Raw genomic sequence first — 11536 nt, 5'->3', positions numbered from 1 at the left:
CTTCACAGCGTCCCCGGTGGTGTTCCCCCTCCAACGGCGCCGTTTCTCCCCCTTGAAGGCGCCCATAGTGTGTTGCCTCACATGTCGTTTATATTTTATTTTTAAAGTAATTAAAATCTACATGTGTTTTTGCTAAAAATGTCACCTCTCTGTTTCATTGATTTCCGTTTGACTAACTAAACTAACCGATGAGCATTTTCTGATCTTATTATCCAACCGGTTGATGGCTTCTTTTTCTTCAATGCCCGTAACTTTTGCAGGTTTTTTGGTGGGTTTGATCTTATTATCCAACCGTTGTTTGTATGCTAATGGATGTTATACGTCCATCATCAGCTTCGGTGACTCGCTTGCCGACACCGGTAACCTTAAACACCTCGGCTCCATATCCAACCGAGTGTTTTCAGTACTTTTACCTCCTTACGGCCAAGACTATATCGATCAATCCATCGGCCGTTGCTCCAACGGCCGCCTCATCATCGACTTCATCGGTAACTTCTCAATCTTAGACGTTGACTGAATCGCATTGCCCAAAAATTGAAACAAGTGAATATATGAAAACTTATATTAGCGTTAGGAATTAGGATTAATCATCAATGATAATAATGTGTAAATGAGCCGAGCTGCTCACAAGCTACTCGGGACTAGCTCGTGAAAATGCTCAATCGAGCCGAGCTTAAACGAGCTCGAGCCTAAAAGTAAGCTTGTTTAATAAACGAGCCCGAGTGCGAGCTTCCCTTAGGCAGTGTGTAGTGGGCGGCAAATATGGGGGTGACAACTGACAAGGGCGAGAACACTGCACCCTTAGGCGAAGTTGGGGGGAGGGGGCAATATAAACACGTCGACTACTTGTGTGATGGTGTGTGATAGAGATGCTGACGTGGAGATCAAGTATAGGCGGGAGGGACGATTTTTGGGATACAACACCGCATCCTGGGCTACAAATCGCCCCCGTGGCTACGTGCCAAAAATCCAAACCCCCCCCCCCCCCAAATATTTTTTGTAGCCCTCCACTTGGGGGCTATAAATTAGGGGATACCTGACATGTGACGGCCTAGTCAGCAAAGGGGTGTAATGGTTTGTATCCCCATCACATCACCACGTCATCTTTATTTTATTTTCTTTAAATTTGTTATTTTTTTAATTTGACCGTTGGCAACGGTTAAATAAATAAAATATTAATTTTTCTTCAACATTTCCGGCGACAAATAAATTCCCCCCGGGGGGGGGATGTTCTCACCCCTTACCGCCTACTACACTTAGACTTATGGAGCGCAAGACAGCTTGCAAGCCTAAACGAGCCTGTCATTTATTTCATTTGTATTATATATATATATATATATATATACTTTTTTGAAAAAATAACTAAGTAATATGTATTATGTCATATACAAAATTATAATTGAAATGCGTATATGTATATATATATATATATATATATAAAATAATTAATAAATTGTAAATGAGACGAGCCCTAGCCAAACTCGAGCTATAGAAATAAAGTTTCAAACGAGCCGAGCTAGAGCCTAGTCGAGCTCAGGCTCGGCTCATTTGCATCCCTAACGAACGGGTCATGAACACATAACCGAAAGCAATTTGTGTCGGTGTTTGTTCATTAACTTTCTGAACGAACGTAAACGAACATAAACAAACACAAACAAATGTATATTAATTTGAAAATATAAAAAAACATTGTTAATACCAAACGTTACACATGACCATTCAAAAGATGAATCAGATTTAACTTAAAAAATACTTAACATAATAATAATAATAATAATAATAATAATAATAATAATAATAATAATAATAATAGTCATTATTATTAAAAAAAGTTGTTAAAGGTCTAAGTTTCCTAAGTTTAATACTTGGATATCAAGCTAGAAAATATAAAATATAAAATATAAAATATAAAAAGCCTTTAATGAAGGAACATAAATAAACGAACACGATCTTTGTTCACGTTCATTTGTTGATTAAACGAACGAACATAAACGAATTTTCCGTTGAAAGCCTGATATGTTTGCTAAACGTTCGGTTTGTTTACGGCCGTAAATATGTTTAAATCAGCATACCTATCTAATACCTGTGTAATTATTACAAGTTACACTTATTTACACAGTTTTTGTTCCTTTTCCTCTGTTTATGCAGCTGAGCGTCTAGGCTTGCCATTGATACCACCATTTCTGCAAGACAATTGGAATAACAACATGGTGACATTCAAACACGGAGTGAACTATGCAGTTGCAGGTGCAACAGCATTGGATCCATCAGTTCTTGAACCAAAAGGAATTGTAAATCCAATGACAAATGCGTCTTTAGGAGTTCAGTTAACATGGTTTAAACAATCACTTCCTTCCATTTGCGGAAGCCGTTCAAGTAACCGATATAATTTTCTTATTTCAAATTTAAACTAATCTGTTTTCTTATATAGTAACTGATTATAAAATTTATGACAGACTGCAGAGATTTTATTGGACGATTTTTGATCCTTGTGGGAGAAATTGGTGGAAACGATTACAACTATCCAATTCTCGAGGGTAAAAAAATCGAAGAGGTTGAATCATTAGTTCCTCCTATTATTGATACCATCATCTCAGCAGTCACTGTAAGGAACAATGTTATATTATTATATTATTAATTATCTTATTTATGTTAAAGTTCTAACTTTGAATTACAGGAGTTAATTGAAATGGGGGCTAAATCATTAGTTGTCCCTGGAAACTTTCCGATTGGATGTTCTGCATCATATTTAACAGTTTGCGGTTCAGAAAACGAAGAGTATGATCCCAAAACCGGCTGTCTCGTTCGTTTAAACCAGTTTGCTGAATACCACAGCAAACTATTGCAAATAAAACTAAAGCAAGTTCAAGATCTTCATCCTGATGTTAACATCATCTATGCTGATCATTACAATGCTGCCATGGAGATCTATCTTTTCCCATATAAATATGGTAAATAAATAAATTCGAGGTTGATGAATAATAATAAATAATAACCAGTTTCATAATTCGTACCTACGATATCAGTTAATACCTGGTTAAATTTTTAGGGTTCACAAATGGAGCTTTGAAGGCGTGTTGTGGAGGCGAAGGGCGGTATGGTGTGGACTTATCTGTGGAATGTGGAGAGACGTCTGCAACCGTGTGTGATGACCCGGATACGTATGCTAGTTGGGATGGAATACATCTAACCGAAGCCGCGTACCGAATTATTTCCCAGAATTTATTTTCTACGCCTCAATTTAATTCATTGTGTTCAACTTCAGGAGTTGGATTATCAGCTTCTATGTAAGTACTTCGTATGAAATATTTGATAGTAGTTTTGTAACAGTAATTTATAAATGAAAGTAATTTGACACTCATACCATTTTGCATTAACACGAAAAATACCAAAATGGTTGGCTATTTTATATGATTTATATCTTCATTTTTCCACTATTTTACACATCTGATCCATTTTTATTTAAATAGATACTGATATATAGGTGGTAAAATGGGCGGGCCGGGCTGGGTTCTGTAACCGCGTCGAAACAGGTTTAAGTCAAACCGGGTTAATGCCTAAACAGATAGTTGTACAAAATTTCAAATGGATTTTCGTCAAAATGGGCTGGGTTATAACGAGCTCTTTGCCATTTGTGTGCAAACAGTTTAGGCAAAGTTGGAGTGATGAATATTGAACAATTTGTGTCATATACCAAGTGATGCAGTTGTGAATTATTCTGCAAGTTGTGCCATTGAAGACCATCAATCATGTTGTAGAATTCCCCCTTTTTGTAGGCATGTAATTGAACCGAACAAGCATGAAGAGGGGGATAACCATACACGAAAACAAACACAAACACATAACCGAACATATATTTTTTTTGTTCATGTTCGTTCACTGAAAATGTGCATGTTCGTATTGGTGTAATACGCCAACTAAAGCGCCAGTTGTATTATTTGGTTCAGAAAAGCGTCGGCTGAATTTAGCTAGAGCAAGTTGGCTAAATTCAGCCGACGCTTTACATGCTTGTTATTTTAATTGTTTAGTTTGGAACCCTCATTCCATTTTTCATTCATTCATGTGCCAGATAAATTCTTATATTAGCGTTTTGAAGAAACACTAACCGGACCCCGGACAGATTACTGGTAATCTGGGGGTTAGAGAGATGTTTCCCACGAGGGGTTAGACCCTTGGAAGATGGTTCTTCTGATAACCTGCAAAACAGACACCGTGAGCTCGTCACTGAGAAGGGGGGGTTCCTCCTTGTGACCACCCTCCGGCGTGAGAATCAGACTAGATTGCTCTTTAAATATAAGAGTATATTAAGAGATTGCTAGAGCAGATATCAGGTATAATATGATGATAATGTGATAAGATATGATAATACAAGATAACATGAGATGGTCATACCATTTGTGGTATTTATAGCCGAAGGTAGGTTTCCAAGGAGGTATGGCCGGCTGCAACAGTGTTCCTGTTCCACCAACAGTAGCCTACGCACGTGCCCTGCTGGTAGTTGGTGGGTAGGTAGCGGCTGATAGCGACCAGGCCTGCTGTATACTATTCCTTTTCCACCAACTGCCAGCTACGCACGTGGTATGACAAGAGTTGGTGAGTAGGCAGCGGCTAATAGTGACATACAGTGTAGGAGCATGCTGCTCGCCATACTGTTGTCTATAAGCTGTCGTATCTTTAGTCAGATCTTTTTCCCATACCTCGTCAGGTACAGTACAGAAGATCTTCCCGTATCGTACGGACTGGCTTATTTGGGCGGGAGTATTCCCCCTCCCGCCCTTGTGTGGGATTGTTCCCGGCTTCGCTCATTCCTTCAGGTGACACTGAACGATTGAGAGCTAAGTGCCTTGTGCGTGTAGCCTTGCTGCGCGGGTGGCCTTCCCTAATGGCTTGTATCCGAGGCTGCGGGGACAGGCGGAGTCCTTCACCATTGGGAGGCATTTCCTGCGGGACCAGCTTGCGTACTGCGCGTAAGGACGTCACGTCTCTGAGCATGGTTGGTCCTGCGGATCCAGTTGGTTTCTGCGCAGACGTCCCTGTTTAAGGTGAGTCTTGCGGGTCCAACTGGGCTCTGCTGGGACCTACCTCTTCAAGTCCCCCCAGTCCAATGTTCTTCTCATGCGTGTTTAATAAAGTGAGGTGAACTTTTGGACTTAAGCAAAGGGTTTTGAAAAGGGTTTTTTAAGGTTTTCCATGGGGATTCTTCCCGCGGAAGTCCTTGTCACTTGCAGAAATTCCCGAGTTTCCTGCTTGGTCTTTGGGTATGATGCGGGTAGGTCTGTAACCTCCTCGCAAGTCAGGAGCGTTGAGTCCCACTTGTGTGGACTCTCCATGAGGTTTTGGTAGTTTTGAACATAGTGATCAATTATGTTAAAACCACTAATTCCATCCTGGAGCTTCAAACAACGTAGTTCTCGACGTTCCCGCTATGCGGGGATGTTATTTCCGTTTCCGCAAGCATTGCCCAGAAGATCCTTCTTGGTTTCAATTCCCAGCGGAGCGCTAGGTATGTGAAGGGTTTTGCCTTAACACTGTACCAGCGCTCGTCTTACGGTTACTTTACTTCCAAGGTATTCCTGGCGTCAATTCCCTGCGGGTGCTAGGTATGTGAAGGGTTTTGCCTTTACACTGTACCCGCACCCGTCTTATAGTTACTTGGTTGCCGAGGAATATTTGGCTTCAATTCCCTGCGGGTGCTAGGTATGTGAAGGGTTTTGCCTTTACACTGTACCCGCATCCGTCTTACGGTTACTTGTTCGCCAAAATTTACTTGGCTTCAATTCCCTGCGGGTGCTAGGTATGTGAAGGGTTTTGCCTTTACACTGTACCCGCATCCGTCTTACGGTTACTTGTTTGCCAAGGTTTTACTTGGCTTCAATTCCCTGCGGGTGCTAGGTACGTGAAGGGTTTTGCCTTTACACTGTACCCGCATCCGTCTTACGGTTACTTGTTTGCCAAGGTTTTACTTGGCTTCAATTCCCTGCGGGTGCTAGGTACGTGAAGGGTTTTGCCTTTACACTATACCCGCATCCGTCTTACGGTTACTTGTTTGCCAAGGTTTTACTTGGCTTCAATTCCCTGCGGGTGCTAGGTACGTGAAGGGTTTTGCCTTTACACTGTACCCGCATCCGTCTTACGGTTACTTGTTTGCCAAGGTTTTACTTGGCTTCAATTCCCTGCGGGTGCTAGGTACGTGAAGGGTTTTGCCTTTACACTGTACCCGCATCCGTCTTACGGTTACTTGTTTGCCAAGGTTTTACTTGGCTTCAATCCCTGCGGGTGCTAGGTACGTGAAGGGTTTTTCCTTTACACTGTACCCGCATCCGTCTTACGGTTACTTGTTTGCCAAGGTTTTACTTGGCTTCAATTCCCTGCGGGTGCTTGGTACGTGAAGGGTTTTGCCTTTACACTGTACCCGCATCCGTCTTACGGTTACTTGTTTGCCAAGGTAAGGGGTATTTTCCCGCTTACTTTTTAATATTTTCAAAATTTGAATTTTGAAATTCGAAAGGTTGGTGGAAAGATAGGAACAGTCCAAATCTCTGAAACGTCGTGCGACGGTTTCTTCTGACTGTGTCAGGACGTGCAGGAAGTTATGGTGACGTGACAGTACATGGTCATTCCAGACGCTTTTCAGGCGCGTGGGCGCGATTATTCGGGCGCGTGGCCGCGAAATTAATGGTATGCGTCCTGTCAACAGCTGTTGCCAGCTTGCTTTTTGCCACGTGTCATAGTTTCATTGCACCTTCGATTTCTCTCTCCTCCGCATTAAATTCACCGCATTAATTGCGATTACTATATAAAGGGGGAGAGGGTTCTTTGTAATCCACACTTTCACCCTTCTCTTCTTCTTCTTAGCGATTTCCGGCAAATACTCCCCTTTTCAGGCAAGCATTTTCCCGAAATCGTTTTCTTCTTCCTCTGCAATATGTCTTCCCATGATGCTGAAGCTGTAGCCGACGATAGGAGTACTGCTGGCGAGTGCCAGTGTACTCTACCTGTCGATCAGTACCAGTACGTCGTCAGGAAATTCATGCTTGAGTCTCTTGAGCCTGAGTTTCCTGAACCCCACCAGACTGTGTACGATGCCCCCAGTGGCAAGATCGGGGTATATGCTGCATTCTTTGTTTATGGGAACCTTAGGTTCCCATTGACAAAGTTTGTGTACCGTGTCCTGGAGAGGCACGGTGTGCACCTAACCGAGTTGCATCCGATGGCGATTGCCAAGATCCGGCACTTCGAGTGGGTGTGCCGGATTCTGGGTATTGAGCCCTATGTGGACCGCCTGATGACCTTCTATACTTGGAGGTGCATCCAGGGGTGGTACACCCTGACAACCCGTATTAAGGGTTTGAAGATCTGCGTGACCGAGCGCAGTCTCCGGTCGTGGAAGCGGGAGTTCTTCTACGTTTCTGCCCGCGCCATCCCCATTGCCATGAAGTTTAAGAAGGGGCAAGCGCTTCCGAGCCTTCATGCTTCCAGCTACCAGGAGGCGGAATGGTTCGCGAAGATATCCCGGGTCCAATCTCCGGTTTACCGGTTTGCGGAGTCCGGGATGGTGATGCTGGGGATGAGTCGGGTATGGAAGGATGCGTCCCGGTTTCCCATCCTTCTCGAATACGGTTTGAACTCTATTCCTTATGGTATGTCTTGTCTTTCTTGCTGATATGAGTTTCTCTTCTAACTGCTTCTTTTCTTTCAGAGGGGAACAATTTGGAGTCGCTCCTGTACCCGCGGGAAGCTGACGGTCCCGTGCGGGTGGGTACTCGTGCTCTTGACGAGAACGAGTTGCCCATCCTGGAGCAAACGGCGGATCGGTTTGTGGAGGTCTATCCGCTGGGCCACGAGATCCTGAGCCAACGGCGGCCAGGTAAGGCGATACTCTATCCTCAACCCCTCAATGCTGTACCCGCTGCTGGAATTCCTGACATCCTTTCTTCTGAGGAATCCGCAGATGGTCCTCCGCTGGTGCGGAAGAGGAAGGCTGCCGGTGGGAAAGGGAAGGAGAAGGTGGCCTCCACAGCTGATCCGGTGCTCCTATCTGACACCGAGTCAGATAGTGAAGAGGTGGCGGGGAACCCCGGTGGTGAGAAGACCACTGTTCCGGAGGCTACGACTGTTACCTCCGGAGAACCATTGACGACGACGGTGGCCGGCATCAAGAGACCGGCTCCATCGGGCTCGTCCCCGCCCGTCCGTACGTTCAGGCTTAAGAAAACCCGTAAGTACAAACATCCTTGTTTTTGTAGATTTATCATACTTCATAAATTTATTAATACTTATCTTCTTGTGCAGGCGTGGATGTTGACGCATTCCAGTGTGGAGCGCAGAGGAGTACCTCTCCGCCGATGACGGTAGGCTCGGTCAGCCTACCTGAGGCGACTACCCAGGCGCCTGCGCCTGCTTCCGCTGGATCAGTTGCTCAGTCCCTTGAGCCGACTGTTCCAGCCGAGATGACGTCACCGCCGGTGGTAAGTGCGATTTTTACAGCATCTTTCACCGAGCCGGCGGTTACGATTGCTGCGGATTCTGCGGCAGCGACTGCGGCGGCTGCCACCATGCCCCCGCCACCGGCACCGACGGCCGGCCCATCAGGTACGCATGGGAGTACTCGCCAATCTTTGCCACCTTCCCATCTGCCTGACCTTTTGGATGGGTTTCCTTTGGGTTCAGGTGATGGGTTCGGCGGCTATCGGCCTGTTATAGACCCTACAGGTGCGTAGGGTTCCTTTGGCCCTTTTTCCCTTATTTTTTATCATCTTTTCCTAACTGCTTTTTTGTTTTTCGCAGTGTCGGATTCCAATGAAGTGTATGTTCCGCGATGGAACATACGCCGAGGAACAACCCTTCGTACCCCTGTGGAGTGCGTGGAATGGGCTCGCCACGCTGCTCCCCATGGTGCGTTGGGGGAAGCCATGGCTAGCTACCAGGAGGGTAGGCTAACCAATGAGCTTCGGGTTCTCCAGGCCCGGATGGAGCCGCGCGTCGAGCTGCTTTGTCGTGAAAACGACAAGTTAAAAGCAGCTCGCGCCAAGGAAGTATCTCAAGCGCGGGCTCTTCGGGAGGAGAACCAAAAGTTGGCCGCAGCTGCTGCGGAGAAGGAGAAGGCCTTCAAGGCCCTCGAGGTTGAGGTTCAAGCGCGACTCGAGGCCCGCTCCAAGGCTGCCCAAGCTGTTAACGAACAGCTTCGGCTGGCTAAGGAAACTGCGAGGAACGCAACCGAGAGGGCCACCAAGGCTGAAGCCGTTGCTGAGCCTTTACGCGTGGAGAACGAGGAGCTCAAGGCCAAATTGGAGGCTCTCCAACGTGCTCATGATGCCTTGGCGATGGTGGACGCCAAGAAGCTTCAAGAGATCCTGGACCAGAGGGGCGTGCTTGATCACACCGAGCGGAAGCTTAAGGGCGTTGAAGAGGCTGCTGCAAAAGAAGTGCTACTTGCCAACCTTAACAAAAGCGAAGCCGAACGCGCCCGCACCCAAGCTCAAGCCGCCCTCCGAGAAGCTCTGGTTGCCTAGGAATGGCTTCTTCGAGAAGCGTTGCCTCAGGTATGTTTGGCTTTACGTCTTCACGCTTTCCTTTGTACATAGAAAAGGTGTTTAACACTTGTATTTTCTTTGTAGGTTGTGCATCGGGTCTTCTCAGAGACTACTTACGATGATGCCATGAGCACAGCCCTCAACGCTTCTCATGAGGATGGGGAAAGGGCCGGCTTCCTGCTTGGTCTAGGGTTCGTTGAGAAAGGCGTCCCGCCTTCCAACTTCCCTTTGTTCGATGTGGACACCGAAGCTGCATATGACCGAGCGGTGAACCAATATGCCGCCTTCCCGCATCCAGTGGTGGAGAAGGTGAAGGAAGTCGCTGCTGCTGATGATGGGCTAGCTTTCCTTGAACTGCCACACTCTACCGATGGGGCTGGTCCAAGTGGAAGTGGCCCTGAAGCCTGATCCTGAAGATCCCTTCCCACTGCTAGGATAGTTTTAGCTTGTACAGATGTATTATTTTTCTTTTCGTAGGCGGGTAGTTACCCGGCCATTCTTGTAATAATTCGTTTGTGAAATATTAATCTTTTTGCTTATAAGATTGTTATTTCCTTCTTTGGGTTTCTTGCTTTATAAACTTATGACTTGCATACTTAGTTTAAATTAGCAATTTTCCAAGTGTAGAATAAGTTAACCTGTTGAACGTGGTTGATAATGGGTTAAAGTTTTGCTTCCTCTTTCATGATTGTGCGGGTAGAACCGTCACTTGCACTTAGTAGGATGGCGAAACTTTACCCTTATCTGACCTGCGTGTAGGTTTTCCTCATCTTTTGAGGATAAGTTAACCTTTGAACGTGGCTGATAATAGGTGTGAAGTTTTGCTTCCTCTTTCGTGATTGTGCGGGTAGAACCGTCACTTGCACTTAGTAGGATGGCAAAACTTTAACCTTCATCTGACCTGCGTGTAGGTTTTCCTCATCCTTTTAAGAATTTTGTTTTGAACCGTTCGACGCGCGGTTGTCAATAGGTTAGTGTTCAGTTTCCTTTCATGATTCATGCGGATAGACCTGCACTTTCATTTAATGGGATAATTGAACTCTTCCCCTTTAACTGACCTGCGTGAAGGTTTTTTCCTGTTATTGGGTTTGTGCGGGTAGGACCGCCTTCCCACGCAACGACTTCACGTAATGTGAATGCCGTTACCAGTGTTGCATAGTTTAACCGTTCGACGCGCGGTTGTTGATAGGTTATTGTTCAGTTTCCTCATTATGATTCGTGCGGATAGACCGGCACTTTCATTTTTGGGTGCTGAACCTTTCCCCTTCAACTGACCTGCGTGAAGGTTTTTTCACATTATTGGGTTTGTGCGGGTAGAACCGCCTTCCCATGCAACGACTTCACATAATGTGAATATCGTCATATTAGTGTTCAGAAAAGTAAAATTATCAGCTTCGATGTTCTAAAGAGAATCATTTCCATTAGAAGTGGCTCTTGGCCTTTTCTTTACAAATTGGAATTGATTTACATACGAACTGTGTAAATGAGCTCCCTTCCATGTTGTTGGGATGGGAGTGCCATCGAGCCGATACGCACCTGGTTCGGGATCTCGTTCTTTACGCAGCATGTTGTCTCGACATTGAAGCTGGAATTTTTATTCGTGTTTTCCCCAGCTGGGGTTCTACACGCACCCGCCTGCTCAGCCTTTATTGCGCCACAAGGTGCGCGAGCGTCCCATCTCTGACAAATGCTTCAACCATGTCTTTTACGTCTATGCATTCTTCAGTGTTGTGGCCTTTGTCTTGTGAAAGTCACAGTATTTGCTCCGATCAGCATCGTGACGATGTCGGATTATTGGAGGCTTTGGCCACGGGAGCTCTTCAGTGGCGAATATCTCAGTGACGCTTTTGGTGAGTGGCGTCCATCTGGAGTTTCGGTGCGGCTGTACATTATCCTTTCCGCCCAATCGATGTTGGAAGCCGGATGAGGTGTCAAAGTTTACCCTTGACTGCCAAATGCCTAGCTTCCGCTTTTTATTTAATCGGGCGGTGAGGACGTTGTCT

General features: G+C 45.5%; 1 protein-coding gene across 1 annotated transcript; it reads left to right on the top strand.

The window, feature by feature from the left end:
• Positions 1–223: 223 nt before the first annotated feature.
• Positions 224–3392, top strand: LOC143624744 (GDSL esterase/lipase At1g28580-like). The gene is made up of 5 exons (XM_077095296.1): positions 224–488; positions 2149–2376; positions 2457–2605; positions 2678–2951; positions 3050–3392. The coding sequence occupies exons 1-5, from the start codon at positions 224–226 to the stop codon at positions 3289–3291; spliced, it is 1158 nt and encodes a 385-aa protein (XP_076951411.1). The 3' UTR covers positions 3292–3392.
• Positions 3393–11536: the final 8144 nt, after the last annotated feature.

This window comes from Bidens hawaiensis, unplaced genomic scaffold (assembly GCF_021521415.1).
Source record: "Bidens hawaiensis isolate Kalapana, Puna unplaced genomic scaffold, B.hawaiensis_p1.1 tig00003961_1, whole genome shotgun sequence".
Taxonomy (NCBI): domain Eukaryota; kingdom Viridiplantae; phylum Streptophyta; class Magnoliopsida; order Asterales; family Asteraceae; genus Bidens; species Bidens hawaiensis.
Note: the sequence above shows the minus strand (reverse complement) of the source record. Positions and strands in the feature narration are given on the sequence as shown.